The sequence below is a fragment of the Meleagris gallopavo genome, chromosome 26, assembly GCF_905368555.1.
Source record: "Meleagris gallopavo chromosome 26, MGAL_WU_HG_1.1, whole genome shotgun sequence".
Lineage (NCBI taxonomy): Eukaryota > Metazoa > Chordata > Aves > Galliformes > Phasianidae > Meleagris > Meleagris gallopavo.
The window spans coordinates 1,649,717-1,668,959 of record NC_139429.1 but is presented as its reverse complement, the minus strand read 5'-3'; the positions used below and the strand labels follow the sequence as shown (position 1 = coordinate 1,668,959).

Here is a 19,243-nt window from a genome sequence, read left to right as displayed (position 1 = left end):
CTTTTAGAGTCATTATTGTGCAAAATGTGCAAAATAAGTTCCCATACCTTGGAAGTGGTAGAAGTGTTTTCACATGAGCAAAGTGGATGAAGAGATTTTGCTCAGACTATCTGAGGAAATAGGTGCCCGTGAACAGTATGCAAGCATGAAAAGCTCCACGAGACGATATTCTAGAATATTAACTTGTTTTCACATGCTTAACGAGGAGTTTCAGTGTAACCTTAACTACAGCTTTCTCTGTGTAAAAGCCCCAATTAAAAGTTCAGCTCTCACTTTGAACATAACGAAAGCAGAGTGAAAGACCAGTGGAATTAACAGCCTGGACTGATGCACATTCAGCCCTTTGAAAAAATCTTCTTTATTCCTTGACAGCCCTATTATGAATAGAGCTCCGTATTCCAGATTCTTGGCCTCATGTTTGGATTTCCACACTTTCTGGAGTTCAGACTCTTTATTTAACTTTTTGGTGATTCAGTCTTTTATGTTGTAATAGTTCTGTTTGGGTGTGATTACATACTCTCAGGCACTGCAGCGTGTTGCAGAGCTCATATGTTTTGGGGTTTTATTAGTGCCTATAATAAATGAAAAATGAACTGGTAACAGAATGACTAAATTAAAACAAGAAAAAAGGCAAAGCATGAACTTAAACCGTCTTAAAGGGTTGTCTGTCATGCAAGGTTGCTGAAAATTTTTGTATATAAGGGTTCCCACACAACATAAAGGCTGCTGCTTTACTTTTTTTATCACCATTCCTGCTGCATTACAGGGGGAACCCTGTACACAATGTCCCCCCTGCCAGAGCACTGCTCTGAGGCCAGAGGCGGCAAGAAAAAGACATTGCAATTAGGGGTAGTCTGATAATTGCATTGTTGGGAACCAGTCTGGCACAAGAATCTCCCAAGATCAAAAGAACTGAAAGATGTTTCGAGATGACAGCTGCATCAGATCCTTTCTGGCTGTGGCTCAGCTTCTTAATCATGGTCTAATCCATGGAAACTTACGTTCATTTTAAACTGTGAGGAAGAAGAAATGTAAGCATTAAAGATGGGTTACATAATTATGAAATAATAGCAGCTGGTTCTGAAAAATTGCAGCTCTGTGCCAATTGTTTTGCCATTTTAAAGTTAACAGGAGCGCTTCTTCCCAACTCAACGCCTCGCTGCGGCTGGGCGCTGCTCCTGTGCTCTCGCTGTGAGAAATCTGGAAGGATTTGGCCATTCCAAAAGCTGAACGTTTGCTGCTCTCTTTTTGCAGGCATTAAACCATTTCAGTGTGACCGCTGTGGGAAAAAGTTCACCCGAGCTTACTCGCTAAAGATGCATCGCCTGAAGCACGAAGGTAAACGCTGTTTCCGGTGCCAGATATGTAGTGCCACTTTCACTTCCTTCGGGGAATATAAACACCACATGCGGGTTTCCCGGCACATTATCCGCAAGCCTCGGATTTACGAGTGCAAAACATGCGGCGCCATGTTCACCAACTCTGGAAATTTAATCGTTCACCTGCGGAGCTTGAACCATGAAGCATCAGAGCTAGCAAACTACTTCCAGAGCAGGTGAGGTGCACAGCAAAAACCTAACAGGGAAACTTGCTGCTTTTTTTCTTTTTTTTCTTTTTTTTTTCCCCTCTTTTTTTTATTTTTTTTTCCCTATTTCCTTTTTTTCCTAAATCATCTTTTCCTGCTTGCAGCGCAGCCTGCTGTGCCTCTCATCAGGTTGCCAGCTAATTTGAGTCACATTCATTCTTGCATCACTATCTGTTATATCTGATCTGTTTTACAGTGTGTGAACTTCATAGGAGGGCACTGGAGAACCCAGTGATAAGCAGAAACTGCTTCTGGGCTACTTAATTTATATTTTCAGTTGTATCCGTGGGCAGGCTAATGGAGTTAAGCCATTCTGTACTGTCTGTGGAGTTCTGTATGTGATTTAATATTCAAAATGTTGTCCACAGACTGTTTGCTTACGTAGGGAATAGACTCGTGACTTCATTTAAAGTGTTTGTTTAATGGTGGGTATTGTGGAAAGATTGCATGACTTCATACCTTTTTAATTATCTAGCTAACCTATTGCTAAATGATCAGACTAACAGAATGTGGTGTCTTTAAATAGTTGTAGAACTGTTGTCCATGAAGGAGTAAGCTGGTGTGGATCAGGGAAGGAAATGAAATTCAGCTTTGTTCAAGCTGGTGTGATTTGTGTGCCCATCACAAAACACTGTTGCAATTGGCAACCTTCCTGTACTGTCAGCAGAACCTTTGCTTCCTCACCTCATGCTTCTGTTTACAGCCTGTCCACTCTGAGTGCTGCTGTTTCTTGGGTGGATCTTATCTCAGGGGTGGAAAAGGCCCACATCTTTGCCAGTGCTGAACTAATTTTTGTTTCTGTTTCTAATGGTTGAGTGTTCCCTTTTGTCAATGAGGTTTTCAGTGCCATGTGATGTTCCGATCATTAACTTTCTTTCTCATCAAGGTGATACAGTCTAAATAAGAAGTTTTCTGTGCAGGAAATATGGATGCACAACAATGCCAAATAGATGATGTTGAATAATTTTTTCTGTGTGTTTAAATGAGAACTGGGTTATAGTGCTTAGTGAAGTGTGCTGCTGTGAAGATCTGAGAACAGTGTGAAGCACGTATCTCTTTTCTGTGCGGCTTGTGTAATGTAACTGATACAAAGAAACTGATACCTCCAGTGTTTGTGCTAGAAGTGACATTTCTCTTCTGTCCTTTGCCCCTCTTCTAGTGACTTCCTAGTACCGGACTACTTAAACCAGGAACAAGAAGAGACCCTCGGGCAGTATGAGCTAGGGGAGCATGGCTTTGAAAGCAACTCTTCTGTCCAAATGCCTGTCATTTCACAGGTCTCGTCAACTCAGAATTGTGAAAGCACTTTCCCCTTGGGGTCTCTGGGTGGGTTGGCAGAGAAGGAAGAAGATGTGCCAGAGCAGCCAAAGACTAACGCCACTGCTGAGGCAACTGCAGGTGACCCTCCAAAACCGGAGCTGTCATCTATTACTATTGAATAATTCATGGTTTGGTTTCATTTTTGTTCTTTGGAAAGTGCCTGTGTTTGGTCCTGTACATTTTAATTTAATTTTTTTAAACGAAAGTGGGGAGATTTTCCCTTTTTACTTTGTAAGCTACGCTTTAAACAGGAAACTGCAACAGATGTTACATTATTTTTCATGACTGAATGATCACTTCTGTGAAAATATTTAAGACTGAATGCACAAAAAGATCTTGTCAAAACATCATGGAAGCTGTGATACACTTCTAAAGAAGAACAACTGATTCAGATCACTTTAACTATTTCTTCTTCCACAGTTAGAACAGCTCATTAAGTTTCTCTTGCTTCTGCAGACCCTCTGGTTAAGGGAAAGAAATCAGAGGAAACCTTTTTAAAATGACAAACAACAGGATGTGTTGGAAATCATTATTGAACAGCTTTGACTAGTTTTGAGTGGATGCTTTAATCTTCTGCATTAAAAAAAAATGACATTTCCTATCTCTGTGCCTGCTGTTTTTCAAAGCGCTTACTGTAACCCTTTTGTGGAAATGGTAAGCATTTTTGAAACTAACAGTCACACACTTTCAAAAAACACATTGTCCCTTTTCATCTCAGATAAATCGGTTTTGACAAACCAAGTAATGTCATGCCAGGTATTCCTTCTTCTTCTATTTCAGTCCTTTTAGAAACATCTCGATCAAATAGCCTGTCTGGATTTGCCATTCTGAGGTTAGGCATGGAAATACTACGGTCAGGAAAATCCTGGTGGTGCGTAGTGAAGTGAGGAGGTTAGAGGGGTGTATAACCATGCACGCCTGATGACTGATATCTCATGACTGTATCTTTCTGTAGAAGGGAAGCCGTGTGTGAAAATGAAGGTTTTCCCAAACTGAAATTCTCAAATCTTGGCCAGATTGCTTGCAGTTCTGGTCACTTCTTCCTATCATATATACTGTATTCTGCTAGTTTCCAAAACCTAACTAAAGGGAATTTACAGATGGGGAAAATAAATGGGCTCTCTTCTGCATTATTGCACATTTTTTGTTTATACATATGCATGTATGGTTTCTCAAATTTTTATTAGGCTGTTTTGGACAAAACAAGCAATTTATTCCCTTCAGAGGCCAACTTTCTAACCCAACAAGGGGTTGTTTACAAAAAGCCTATATAGCAGTGATGAATTGTTCCTATTTCAAAACATTCTAAATCCTTGCCAATTCAGTTTATTAAAGGCCATTACTCCAGCTATATACACAGCTCAAGTAAGCAATAAATTGTGAAAGATTTGCAATTTCATTTTTTCCATATTTAGAAAAAGCTGCAAATTTAGGGTATGGGATTTTCAGAGCAGTGATTCTTGTTTTGTTGAGGCTGTTTGGGTTATGGTACTGCTTTGAAAGCTGAATTAGGAAATACATTAGGAGGTTTTTGATTTATTTTTTTTATTGCTTCTGAAGTTAACTCGGTGTTTGATGCCAAATGCCTACTGCCTACAGATGGCATGCTGAGAGAGTAGGTATTACTTGACCTTAGTATTCCAAAGGCATGATACACACTCCCTTAGTTTTGAATCTTGATTTTAAATTATTGTTTTCTGTCTGGATTTGCTTTATGCAAACATGAGGAGGAAATGCTCATAGGAAAGATAGGAAAGGGTGCTTCTGAAGAAACAGAAGACACAAAAATCGTATTATATTGCACAATCAGTTTGTATTCAGTTAGCTTAGGCAGCTGATACTCTGTAGGTCTGGGTTGTTTCTACTGATAGCCTGCTTTTGTAAGGAAAAATAGCTTACTGCCCTTTGGAAAGACTTTCATTGTCTTCAGCAGTTTTTCTCCACTCTGTTTTAAGTACAAAATACACATTTTAGTTAAATAAAGTGAAAACAGTTGGGATTTAAATCCGTTCCATGTTACTGGAGTGAAGTTTCCCTACCAGATCCATAGAGTGTTTTATAAATGTGCTGCAAAGGAGTTCTCTGCTACAACTCAGTCTTGTTGTCTACCTTTGTTAAGTCTTCTTAAAAGGGCTTAAAGGAGAAATAGTCTTTTGTGATGCTGTGCTACGAATCGGTCCAGTGTCTTTTTGACGGGCTGAATTTAAAGACCAATTCTCTTCCACTTCTAATTTCTATAACTGAAAAGCCAGTGAGACAAGAAAATGCCTTTTGATGAGTTTTATCTTGACTTATAGGGCTATGACACTGAACTCAAATAAAGGATTTTCTTTTTTGTAATAAGTGTTACTCATCTTTCCAGGTCTGTGAGATTCCTTTGTGATTCACGCAGTAAGTAGTACTCACACAGAAACATAGTTCCAGACTGTACAGGTGTAACATTCAGTGGTCAGGTGTAGATGGACATAAACTTCTGTTAGAATCTGATAATTTTCACCCACTGGATCTTTTATTAATATGTCTATTGGTGAGGAGATGTGCAAACACAGAATAGACGTATCCGGATATTGGATTTCGAAAAGTCGTAACTTTTTGTGTCAGAAGGCAAACTGCTTTCTGAATACCAAAGAGAAATGAAAAAGAAAGTTTAAAAAACACCCCACTACCTTTGTAGTTCTAATCTGTTCTTCCTTGATAAGAAATGAGTTAACACTTTGGTACAAGGCAAGCCATGGGTTTCATTTTGCACTGCACAGTGTTACACATCATCTTTTCACCCGTGTAATATCTGTGTAACATCTGTTTTGGTTTGGTTTGTTTTTCTCACTTTTCAGTCTGATTCTACTGCAGGGGCAGTAGAGTTTTTGAGGGTTTGTTTGTTTTAGGATTGGACATTTTTTGTTAGTTTTCCCGTTTTTAAGTGTTTCTTGTTACTGTCTCTTTTCTCCATAGAGCATAAATTAAATACAAGCATCCTTTTTGTTTTTCCTCCCTAACTTGTTGGAAATGTTCAGTGCTTTGGAATACTGGTGTTCTTCATGGGACAGATGTAAAAATGTAGAACGTCTTAAAACAAGTTCTGTTGCTAAAAGTTGGATTCCAAATTGAACGAGATAGATATCTAAACTAGAAGAAACTTGTCTTATGCTACACCTGGGATTAATCAGAAAGCTTCATTCCATACGTTATCTGAGTGTTTTGAAACCCAGGCTGCATTTTCATCCTTTTCCTCCCATACCCTCAAGTTCCTTGGTTTGCATTTATCTTTCTACTTGACCAGCATCACAGAATCACAGAATAGTTGAGACTGAAAGGGACCCCTGGAAATCACCTGGTCCATGACCCCATTCTCAAAGCAGGGTGAGTGAGGTTTTGAATATCTCCAAAGACAGAAACCTTATGACTCCTCTGGGCAGTCTGCTCTAGTGTTTGAGCACACTCACCTTATTAAAGTTTTTCTCATGTTTGAATGGAATTTGTAGTATTTCAGCTTGTGCCCTCTGAGAAAAGTCTGGCTCCATCTTTACACCCTTTTATCCAGTAGCTGTACACATGGGGGTAAGATCCTCCTGAGCTTCCTGTTCTTTGGGCAAAACAGTCCCAGCTCTCTCTCAGCACGCATTGTGAGATGCTCCAATCCCTTCATCATCTCGAGATCTTCAAATGGATACATGCTGCCCACTCCAATAGTTTCTGCCACGATGAGTAATCTCCAAATTCATTCACAAAGTGATGCAAGCATGTTTTACTTCTGCATGTCCTTCTCCTGTGCAGCACCATTCTTTTCACTCAGTGGAAAATCCTCTCCTCACCCATTTATTTGCAAGTTGAGTGCCTTCATTACCGCAGAGCTAGCAAGATTCTGCTGTATGCTCGGGTCCCAGACTCTTGGTGTCTGTATGGGGTCTTTCTCCCTTGCATATTGTGCATGTAGAGCAGTATGTCTAATGAGAAAAACAGGAAAGCAGTGGAATTTTTTTTTCTCTGCCTCAATGCGGTGTTTGGGAGAGGGGATAAAATTCAGCATCTCTGTATTTCCCTGCAAAGAGTGGGAGAAAAACGAGTGCTTTTTTAGCTGTGTGGGAGATTTGGCCAAGTTGTAAGGGTTTGTTTTGTTTTTTGATGCAGATACATAGCACAACTCCCCTGGAGATCCATGGGATTGCCTTCACGTTCAGCAAATTAAGCTCCCCATCAGAACTGCTTGTCACTTTTCTTGCACCACGTGTGACATGTGTTCTTCATGGTTTGTCTCGCTGCTGTTTGAGTTCAGTTGTCAGGCTCACAGATAGTGTAGTCACGTCTCTCATACTGAGAGATTAGAAGACTAGGTTATTGAAAATGGTTCTGGGTTCACATGTATTTGAGTCTAAAAGGTGTGAATTTAAACTTTTTTAAAAAGTACTAGCTGCCAATGCAGTAAGATATATTTTGTAAGACTATGATCCCTATATATCCTTTACAGGATAAAATTTTATTGTTTTTAAGCTATGGTTTAAAGTTTTTATATGAGGGCTTCAGTCGCTTCTTGGTTGCTGGCTTTCCCCTCCAGCCCCAGGATGTAAGAGCATTGAGACTATTGCCAGTCTCTCTCTGAGACATACCAGGAAGCATTTTATATGCAAATAGAACGGGAGCTTTGTGCACCCTGCAGGGATGGAGAAAATGCAGATGTAGGAGCACCTGTTGCTCCTAGATCCATTGCAACTTCCACACCATCAGAAAATGGAAAATAGCTAATTTTCATTCAGATCGATTGCGTTCGAGTTTTGCGTACAAGGTGAAACCCATCTTTGGAGGGTTCTCCTCTCCAGTTATGGACATAATAAATAAATTCCATAGCATCTTGATGACAGATAAAAGTGTTCAAGGCCAGACTGTGCCTCAGCCACATCGGAGGTCCCTCGTAGGTGGACTCGATTCAAAGTATTTGAGGAAATGTACCATAAAAAACAAATGTGAATTTCTTTTAATGCAACAGTACTTAACTGCTCTGGGTTTTTGTTAACTCAATATGTGCTATCACAGTAATTCAGTGTCCCACAGGTCTCAACTACAAATCTGGTTGCACTAAAAAAAAGTCGAATCGGTTTCTGGTGCTGCCAGCCTGTGTGGCAACTGTACCTACAGTCTTCCTGAGGGTTGCTGATGTCCCCAGAGGAGTGATTTTGTTTAACCATTTGTTTAGCTGGTGCATGCTTTTGATATTCTGACTTATAGCCCTGCCTACACAAACTTCTTGGACAGCTTCTTTGCCCTGTACCTGCAGTGCCTTCACTCTAGGTGCTGCTCCGTGGTGAAACCCTGAAGAGGGAAAGAGTAAAGCTGGAGGAAAAATGTGAATTAAATTATTGTTGGGCTTCTTTGTGCATTTTAGTAACAGTGAAACCCCCTTAACTGTGCCAGTCTCCAGTCACCAGCCGTATATCCAGTCGTCATCTCATCCACAGTACAGCTTCTCTTGTTGATGCTGGCCACAGCTAGATTACTTGGCATGTTTATTGACTTAACAGAATTGGTTTTTGGTTTTGGTTTTGTTTTTTAATGTATACGATGTTTAAATACACTTCACATTTTATATAATACTATCTGGCTATTAGTATTTTTCAGGAACCATAGTTCTTGGTGGCTATATATATTTTTGTGACTTTTTTTGTAAACTAAGTGCCGTTTCAACGTTGCAATCATTTTTAGAGTTATTGTAATCAATGTGAATATCATGTTTTTTCAAATCTGTTCTGAGCCTGTAGTGTTTGCTTTGTGATCATATGTGTAATGTATATATTCTGTATAGTTACATTGTATTGAAATACTAGCTTGTTTGATATAAGAAAAGTATGTATTGGATACCTTTTTGCTAGCCTGGTTGTTTAATCTTTAAAAAAAAATGTTCTAAAATGCAAAAAAAATTATCCAAACTGGTCCCATTATAGGTCAAAATTAAGGGGGGAGAAAAAACTAGTTTTGAGTGTCTTTGGATAGAAACATGAAGCTAAGATTTTTCATTAAAATATTAATGTTTTATGGAGTATATCTTTGTTTTGCGTCATTCTTTAACTACATCAAAATTTGTCTTAAAGTGCAAAAGACTTTGGTTAAAAGGTGCAAATCTGTTACTCTTATAACTTTTGTTTATAATTCATCTCCAAACAGTTGAATATGAGGAAGAACTCAATATTGTTCAAGCTGTCCTTAGAGGGAAGGTAGTTTGAAATAAAGTAAACATTAAGAAATGATTGAAGAAGCTACATAAGTGAAGAGTATTAAGAATAAAGTACATGTTGTTGTTTAATTTTCCATTGTATATTACATTTCCTTTGGTTAATGCTCTCTTTTAGGCTGTATTCTGCAAAAGCAGTGGGGCCGTCTTCTGAATGGGATTTATTGATGGAAAGCCAGCCGAGAATGAGCCTAACCAAATTAGTCAAAGCAGAAGATGTTTAGAAAGGACAGTAGACAGTCATCGTGATCACAGCCACGAGCTGCAAAATAGTCATGAAACAGCCTAGAGTCGTGGGATATAAAATATACCTCTGCCATTTCTGGCAATCCTTGCAATTAAATTAATTTGCCTCGTCCAGATCCACCTGTCTGACTGAGTAGGGATGCTAGCTGGATCAGCTCATAGGTAGGGCACAGGTAGGAAAATGGACATTTTAATTACTTGGCTGAAATGATTATAACTCTGCTCAGTAACCTGTATGAATAACAAGCAGATTGACACAATTAATACACTAGGAGTCAGCATCTGATGTGGGAAGTCGGGGGAAAAAAAAAAGAAGAGCATTCCACTGTGCAGCATAAGCAGTCACAGTGAACCTTGGGTACAGGAGGTTGAGAGTTTATAAATTCCAAGTTCTCATGTTCTGAGGACCTTGCGTAGGGACAGAAGTATTTTATCAAAAGCATAATTGGAAGAGGGGATGTATCTGGGGAAAGCTTTGGAGAGAATTACGGCTTGAAATGTAAAGGCTTTGACTCCATTGGTCTCCCTCAAAAGAAAGAATCCAGTCGCTTTGAAGACTGTCAGACTGCAGTTAGGAATATGCAGTGATGGTTAGCAGACCATTGCAAATCTAAAGCCTGTATGACTGTATATGAATGTATAGCCATAAAGCTAAGGCGAGACTGTTAGAATGCATGCCTTTGATGGATATCAAGCTTCAGCCTTGTGACTGAAGTGGATTTTTGCAAAGCACAGCCATATGTTTAGGTTTGGTATGAAACATCATTTAGAGATCCTTAACCAAGCAAATGTACACTATCAAAGTTTTTCTGTGGCTTACTTACAGCATTTAAGCATTTTATTCCTGACAGTAATGAAGTACCATTTCTTTTGCACAGAGGAGAGCGGCTGAGATGAGATTGAATTCATAGCTACTGAGAATGTAGTATAGCAGGGAAGAGCTCTCCAGGGCTTACTGCACCATTCCTACATATGTGATATCCTGGTGAAAATGAAGCTGCTAAGAGGAACCTGGCTTGGATCATATATAAAGCATTTTTCACAAGCTGCCTGTGCGTGCAGCATCTCCAGAGTACTGAACATAAGTCTGTCATCACCATTCTGAGAGCACAGATTGCTGTGAGACCATGAGCGAGCAGAGCAGGGGTAAGTGTGTACGTTAGAGCCTCAGTACAGCTCAGAGCTCTTCTGAGAAGCAGTTCTCAGTCATTCTGGCTTTTGCATCTTAACACTTTTTTCAGAAATGTGGACCTTCTTGTATAGTAGACGTGCACTTATGGATAATAGCCATGATTTTCATGGTTACCTTTCACGAATCCTTTAGAAGCAGGCCACGAACTCCCAGTGACAGCCGTGTGTTTGAAAGCCACTCTAAAGGCTCGAGTTAACTGCCTTTATGATGAGTTGCCTTCATCTCAGTCACAAGCTCTCTTGGTGAACTTGAGAGCAACTCATGGGGCATCTGTGCATCTCACTTGAACCTTCTGTAGCACTTCTGAAGTTAATAATCTCCACATAAGAGAGCTGCTGTGCTCAACTGTATGTTAATTTGTGTCCCTGTGTCACTATCCCTGACTCCTAGATTCCCTCCTGTTTTGAATACAGCTGTTTTTCACATTTCTGACTGGATTTACATGGGCGCATCTCTGAGAATACATCTCCTGTATAGGTCTAAACTACATTCCCTTTCTTTCATATACTTGCATAAATCTAGATACTTCACTTCTGTGTTTCGTAATCCTTCCCTAATTTTGAAGATAGCAGTTTTTTCTCACAAAGTACTGCCTGTTCCCCGGTACACAGACACACGCGCACACAACATGTGCTCATTCTGAAAGAATTTTGAACAACGAACATTCGAAAACATTGGTTGACAAACTCTTTCCTTGCTGCTTCCCTCCAGAAGTGGCTGCTCTTACAATGCTTTTCTTGGTTAATTTTCAGTTGGATGAGACAGGTCACTAGCTTCAGACTCCAGCAAGAACCTCTCTTTGCTTTTCTCTTAGCCCTTACAAACTTCTCTCGCATTTGCAGTCAATAGCAGAGACATGGCTTCATGTGATCCTGCACTCATCCCTAAACCTCCTCCGCAGAGAGACAGGACTTATGGACAAGATATTCATCGTAGGGAAGCAGACATATTTTGTGGTCTTGAGATATTTTTTTTGGAGTGGGAGAATGTTGATGGTTCTTGGGCATAGCTTTTGCTTTTGTTTTTACTTCACGTAGACTCTAACATTTTCCAGACCATTTCTAAGAAAAGCCAATGTCAATTATAGATCGCTGTTAAGCATGAAGTAGCACTGAATAAATATGGGCAGTATTCATTTACACCAAAACAAATTATAGTCCTTAATTATTTGTTGGACTATAGTGCAGTACGGCTTTCAAACAGTCTTGGACCCAAGGTAGCTGTGAGTATGCCCCTGGGCACTCATTTTTCTAGAAAGACAGAATACCAGAATACTGGTGGTGAGATGGATCATCTGAAATCTTGGCAGAGGGTGGAGAAGTCTCCCAGGTAAGAACAGCTCTGAGTGAAAGGAATAAACAGAAACGTCGAGAGAGGAGCAGTGAGACCACAGGCTGGTGGAGCAGATGTCTCAAGTCCAGGATCATTTATATATGTGTAAATTTTGACGTGAGCAGAAGTGACTACTCAGGGTTTGCTACTGCATTGCTGAAGGCCAACAGTCCTCTGCCTTCAGACTTCAGCTTCAGCAGGGTAAATTACAGTCCCAGTCCACTGAAGTATTCAAATAGCGGGCCTTTCCAGGAATAGGTTTAAATTGCTCCTTCACATCTTACCCATTTTGTGAACTTCTGTGCTGGGACAGAGTCGCTACTCTGCGTATTTTCTTCCTGTGCATTAACGGGGTGTACAGAACTTTGGGGTAAGCAGACCCTCGCACTCCATAGAGCTGGAAGAAAGACACTAAAATATCAGTTTAGGAAACCAAAATCTCTCTCCAAGGTTGAATTTTATCTTCCCACAATTGAAATGCGAAAAATAAGAAGAACCTTAACAAGACCTTTTATGTAACTTCAGCGTTACAGCGATCAGTTTCAGGGCTGACGTGACAGCAATTATAAACAACAGTTACGCAACTGCCTCGTTGATTGAATTGAAATTAATACAGAGAAAGAAAGAGCCAAACAAGAAGAAATGGCTTTGGGTTAACTTGTTGTTTTAAAGAAATAGAAAATGCGCAGGTCTGCCTCCTTTTCAAAAGTGAGGGCAAGCCCAGGATGAAAAATCTCTTTGAAAAACAGAGGCAGTGAACTGCTCTTAAAAATTCTGTTTGTGGTAGAGGCTGAATTTTGTTTGCTGTCTTAAGACTTGCAGCTTTTTTTAATTTTAAATCTGACAGTGAGGTAATTCAATATTTTAATTTTGAGTTCCTACTTTAAATTCCTTTTAAAAGAGCTGTTCAGCACATTGTTTTGTTGAGCACTGTGATTGCAGTGTCACTGGTTCACGCTGTCTGCGGTGAAGGCCCACGTAGACACGTATGCATACACTTTATTTCCTCCTCTCACCATCTGGCAGGCATTCAGATGTTTTTGAGTGGAACTGAAGGCAACATGGCTGCTGCACATTGCATGGTCAGCATCTGGTATCTCAGGGAGGGATGCTTCCTTAGGCTGAAAACCCGTTCGGTAGTACATTAATTCATAGAAGGAAAACACAGAAAAGTTCTTTGTCCAGCTGGCTGTACTGGCAATGCCCAAGTCCTGCATCTGTTATACAGGAGTTGTACCTGACTCTCATTTTCTGTGATCCATCAGATAAAGGCAGGATGCAATTACTGTGCAGTACCATTAAAGATTTAGTACGGACATGAGCTAACCTGGAATTAATTTGCAATTGTGAGGCAGATGTAGAAAACAATGCCCGAGTGGATCTCTTATCACAGACATTCTGTGGCTTTTTTGTTTCTCCAGTATTTTTCCTGCCCATCCAGGGAACAGCATAGTCAAGAAGAGATGGGGGACAGGAAACAAACCTGTTTCTTCGCCCGTCCGTGCCTTCGAGAATGCAAGGATGCAGAGGAGCTCTAGTTTGTTGCTGCCACTGGGAGGGGGGGTAGCAGATTTTGGAGGCGTTTAAACAAAGTGGGTTTGTTACACATCCCACTGATGTGTGTACAAGCGTGAGTCATTCCGTGTACTTACTACCCTGTATGTAACAGGTTCAGTGAGCAAAATGCTGAAGAAAGCCTGCAGAATATAGTGCTCTCGCTATTCCTGCATGCACAGCTGTGATGAGCCTTTGCGTTGGATTCCCTGCCAGGTTTGCCAGCAGTTGGCATCATATTGATGTTGTGGTCATTACCATATCATGTATTATTTAAGATTTTATAGGTTTTCAATTTTTTTAAATTTAGAATTTATTCCAGATGTTTTGTTCATGATAGTGGCTTCACCCCACATAGACCTGCTGTTGAGGAAGAAAGCTGATCTCTAAGCTACCCATTTGAGCTGTTGAGTTTCCAAATGCCACTTGTTTACACTTGTCTTTCCTGATCCAGTAACTCAGTGTTGCACATTTCCCTTGGTGTGCTGTTAGCTGACATGAAGAGCATGGTTAATGTTGCCATCTCATTGTCCTTGCTTGCCTTGCCTGCTTTCCTCCTTTGGTCTGTTGCTGTAGACTGTAAAGGAGCGAGGAGTGAGTGAAAGCTCACACGGCCTTTGACATCTTTCCAGGCCAGTAATAAAGCACTGGGAGGTTAAATTTTATGTTTTGCATAGCCTTCCCCTCTGGAGACATGAAAAGAATTATAGGAGTTTGACCTATTCTGTGGTTAGGCAATGTGATGGGTGCTTTATTAAAGTCTATAGCAATAAAGCTAACACAAACCAGAACCTTTCTGTGTAGTTTTATGTAACCCTTTAAGAAGTGATGGATGTTCTGCAGCAGGAGTGGAGGGAAATTGGTAGGTTAGGTCAAACTGCACAACATGATAACCAGAACAATTAATAGTGCTTACTGTGAAATAGCAAGCTCCTGGCTCCCCAGATATTATGCCATTTATAAAGCAGGACAGAATGCCTTTAAAGCATGGCTCTGATCAAAAGAGTGTCTGTAGAGCTCTCAGTGCAATAAAGCTGTTGCATGGAGATCATTCTTCTCTGTCTGTGATGTTTTATGTATTTTTTTTTGGTTTTTTGTTTTTTTTGCTACTGGTTTTGCCCTTGTTTGCCACAATGCTATAGGAGCATTATAGCTTTGTAGGAAGGTACCAGATTCCTTTTTTTCAAAAACTGGCAGCTGAACTGTTAGCTGAAACAGTGGCAATGGTGTCTTTTTCCCATCAGCTGCCATTTGTACAAATTCACTGAATCAGCTACAGAGCTGTAACTGGGCATGATCTGTTTTTGTTCCTAGTGATGATGCCAGAAATCCTCCATCTCAAAGTGGGTTTGCAGTACCCGTGTTCTGAAAAAGCCTTTATTTTGTTTGCTGTCCAACACAGAGACTCTAAGCTGCATGTTGGAAGACACAAAGAGCCTAGCAGTGTAGAATGCAGCTTGCCTGACATACTAGGGTACATTCTCTTCTCCTTCAGCATCTTGGCTATTTTGATCCTCTCATTAACTCAAGGCATTCCATTTTCCAGGTAGCTGCTAGCAGACCAAGCAGGTACTCGTTTCTTCTTTCCTAAAGCCAGAGAAGGAGGAATCAAACCACAGCAGGAAGATTTAAATGGAGAAAGGCAAGTAATATTGAACAACCATCTCTCCTATCAACTTATTAAAAGCCAGCCTCCAGGATATCATTGCCATCTCAATCTGTGCAGGCTCTGTATACCTCAGTCTGTACTCTGTCTTCTCATGTAGTAACTCTGTTTTCTATGTAGTGTTACGTGCTCTTGTTTCTCTTACACAATGTGCAGGGTTTCTGGAGCAGTGAGGTTGGCACAGAGCTGTTCTTGTGCACTCAAAGACAGAGGTCCTCCTGCCCACAGTATTATTTGTACAATTGCATAGTATTCAGTACTGTGGGTTTTTTTATTATCAGGGGTGTCAAGTACATCCTCTTTTCTCATTAAACCTAGTTCTATTCTTAAACTCCTGAAGGGAATGCAGGGGGAAAGAAGAAGTGGAATTAAGGTTTTATAAAAGTGTCTTTTCTTCCTGACTTGGAAGACAAGGTATTTATTTTCAATACATTAACATTTTTCACAAAGAAGCTGCAGTTCCCTGCAGGACTGTAGCTCAGCCTTTTGGCAGGCCTGGGAAGCCAGTACTCCCTTACTTGCATTCAAGTCATGTTTGGTTGCTTGGCTTTAGGTCAGTGGGGGTTTAGCTACAGCTTTGAAGACTAGAAAACAATCTCTTGTTTCTCCTTTTAAAAACTGAAAGAAGCTAAGCTGGAAAATGGAAGCTCACTGTAGAAGTGCATCAAGAAGGCCAGGTATTTGCAGCCGTCTTTCAGTAGTGTATGTTATGTTCATGTGTAGCTCCACTGCTATAACCGAGGAGCAAACAGCTTGCCCTCCCTGTTCTATTTATTGAAAACAAGTATCATTAGACCAGGGGAGAGGCTGGAATTAATTAATTGCATTACCATGTTGGCAGAATGTAGATTCCTGTCCTGGAAGAGTGTCCTTAACAAAAAAATCTGCCTAATTACCCCTTGGTCCAGCAGCCGTGAGTGAGAAAAACAGATTTTGCAAAGTAAAACCTGTTCAGCTGTTACCTTTCCAGTCCACTGTTCTTAAACAAAGCAGTTGCATCTCTGTAACCTTGTAGTGAATGAGCTTCAGCTCTCTCCGCCAAGTCTCTATTCAGCTCCTGGGTTGTTTTTGGCTTTTTTTTTTATCTCCAAAGGTGTTTCATTAGCTCAATTACAAATGACATGTTCCACTATGCTACTGACCGATTCAGCCAACATAAATCCATCTCCAAATAGAATCCAATTAGCCTCTTACTCCCCCTTCCTTTAATCCCCCGTGCCCTATGACTTGTTCACAGCCACACCTTTTAAAGAAGACGAACAAAATCTGCTTGAGGTAACTTCACACAGAACAGCTGAGGTATTTGTACTTGTTTTTTGCTTCAGTTGGGCTTGGCTGTATACTGTTCTTGTTCAAAAAACAAGTGTCCAGTGACAGTTCTGGGGTGAGGCTATCCCTAGGTTTGTTGCCTACGTATTTTCTGCACCTCACTGTCCCTATCAGTAAAGGATGGGCAATGATCCCCAGCAACGTTTAGAAAGGTTGTTGAATCTGTCAGATGCAGGCCATTGTGTAACTGCTGAGACCACACGGGAACATAACTGGTGTTACAAACATGCTTGCTAACAATTCAGTTTGCTTCTGTGCCCTTCAGATCTTGGTTAAGCATTGTTTTGAATGTGGTTAAGGTGCCTGGGTGTTGACTGGCTTCCTGCTCAGGGCTGAGTTTTGCCCTAGATCCATTAATGTTTTGGCAGTGTTGTCAAGACAGTTAGATGCTGAAGTCATCAGTAAGGCATATAACCCTAAATGGATAGGTTGGATCAGTGACCTACTTCAACAGACAAGTCTTGCACAAGTCTGACCTTCTCCCCATGATCCACCCTGAGACACTTAGCAGCACAACCCATCTCCGAGCATCTTGTGAGTTGTTCTGGATGTGTACAGAAGGCATACAGCAAGGCAGTGAGTCCATCAGCTGGGGCCAGGAGCTGTGATTTGGAAACCTTGAGTGCTTGATTTGGCGGCAGGCTTGCTTTGCAAATCCACACAAACATCTCTTTTTCCTATTTTTTTTTCCATTGTATACACAGTCAGTGTCCCAAAGAACTTGTGCTCCCTGTTATCTAACACTGAATTAGCGTTAGAATTATTACTGACATTTTGCCTGCTTGCATGCTCAAATGAGATCTCAGACTGAGTTGCAATTTAGGCTGCTGCAGTTGTTGTTGTTTGCTTTGTTCTGTTAGAAGAAGGTTATTTTTTTTATAATGTTTATATTAATAATAGTATTATTAATAATAGTAGTAATGCTTAGATTTGTTTTTATCTTACAAGCATTCTTCTCCAAACGAGACCACAACAAATAAGCAGTAACACTCAGTGAGAGAATATGCTGTTGAGGACAGATCAGCCACAGGGAATGATGAGAACAGGTTCCAGATGAGGTAAGCAGAGGTTCTCAGCAGCAGGTGAGTCCCTGCACCCCATGAACTGAGAAATACAGTCAAAGACATACAGTCTTGGGAAGGCTGAAAGGTTCTGGATGGTAGTCAGGACTGTTGACATGGTGTTTTGGTGGGATAGCACAGGCAGATAGTCCAGACTGGCGTGTGTCTGTATTTATATTTGTGCAGCTTATTGAGTGATAAAGCAGGATGAACGCCCTGTAATGTGGGAAGGCAGTGACGAAGCTACACTTAACTGCAAAGTCAATACAGCGAGAACTAGTCTGGTCAGGTTTTCCAGAGGCGATTATCTATTTCTTCTCTTACTATGTAACATTTCTGTTAGGTCCTTTTTTGGCTTTACTCTTTTTAATTCCCTGCTCCCTAAGCTGGTCATCCATTCTTCCTATCTCCTGCTGTCTAGAGTCCATTCGTGCCAGTGGTCCCAGCAGCTTTCAGACAAAGCACGTGCCTCCCTGTTTCCTTTACCTTTGAAAGCAACAAGCTTCTTCCCCCTTTGCTGCACCCCAGGCAGCTCAGGACTGTTGGCTGCTCACTGAGCATAGGCAGCTTCTCTGCTCTGCGCCCAGCTAAGGAATCTGTGCTTTACATAGCAGCAGGCCTGATCCCAGCCCTGAGCTAAGCCTGCCTGGAGGTGCTTTCCCCATCTCCTGAATCAGGCTGAGACGTTCACAGGTGTCTGTCCAGTTCAAAGCATGAGGGAACCACATCCCCCAGTGCTTTGGGCTGTTTGAAAACCACGCAGAATTTCTCTGGCTTAAGACCATTTCTTCATTGAACATTCTCAGATCGTGGAGATGTTTTGTTTTTCTGCCTATCCCCTTCAGAGGTCAAGTGTTTCTACAGGGAGGTTAGCCTGTAGTTTTCCATGCACCCAGACTACTCCATGCACGAGTGAATTTGTTCTGTGATAATACAGCTGAGCATGCAAAACTGCAAGTAAATCAGACTGGATTTTTTTTTTTTTTTTCCACTTTTAATAACAGTTTACTATTCTGTAAGTGCATGTAAAGCACATGCCCTATTCCCCCAGCCAAGGAGCTTGACAGCCTGTCAGCAAGAACTACCATAGGTCTGCAGTGACTGATTTATACAAGTAAAAGCACACGTGCCAGGACCTGGCAGCAGCTTGCTCGTTGTTCTTTTTTTTTTTCTGTAATGACTTGGCAACCCTCTCTATTCTCCTTCATCCAAACTTTTGCCTTTTATAGTCTTTGAATAACGTTTTTTGTTGGGTTTTTTTTTTTTTTTCCCCTTGTAAATGTATGTAGCAGTTTTCCCTCCCTCTCTTTCAACCATTTGCTCTCCTTATCTGAATTGGCTGTGGGATGGGGGACCTTGGCGTCACAACAAGCAGTTCTTGTCTGAGTACACACAGCCACAAACACGACTGCACATGAACTCATGGTTTTGTGCACAGGAATGGGTGCACGCCAGGGCTTCATAACACTTTCTTACCTGTGCTCTGATATTCCTATGCTCCTACATTGTACGTGCTTATCTGTAATTACATTGGTGCAATCAAGCATTTATTAACTTTAGTTCTCGTGGTTTCAGTGTGAAGCAGTCCTTTAAAGAACTGCACAAATTTGTCTGCATTATCCAAGTGGGAATTCTTACATGTGTGCACACACAAGCTTTGATAAGCCACCCCATGTAATCGTATGGCCTCCAACATAGGTCCAAACTCGTTTATGCACGAGGGTTCATTGATTTGCCC

The 19,243-nt window shown here is 40.9% G+C and overlaps 1 protein-coding gene across 4 annotated transcripts in view; it reads left to right on the top strand.

The window, feature by feature from the left end:
* The window catches only part of ZBTB44 (zinc finger and BTB domain containing 44), a 37,908-nt gene extending 28,972 nt beyond the window's left edge, over positions 1 to 8,936 (top strand). For all 4 annotated transcript variants that reach the window (XM_085209170.1, XM_085209169.1, XM_085209167.1 and 1 more), the window contains 2 exons: positions 1,255 to 1,555; positions 2,745 to 8,936. In XM_085209170.1, coding sequence (XP_085065296.1) covers positions 1,255 to 1,555; positions 2,745 to 3,027 — 584 coding nt within the window. In that variant the 3' untranslated portion in view covers positions 3,028 to 8,936. The remainder of the gene's footprint in view (positions 1 to 1,254; positions 1,556 to 2,744) is intronic.
* Positions 8,937 to 19,243: the final 10,307 nt, after the last annotated feature.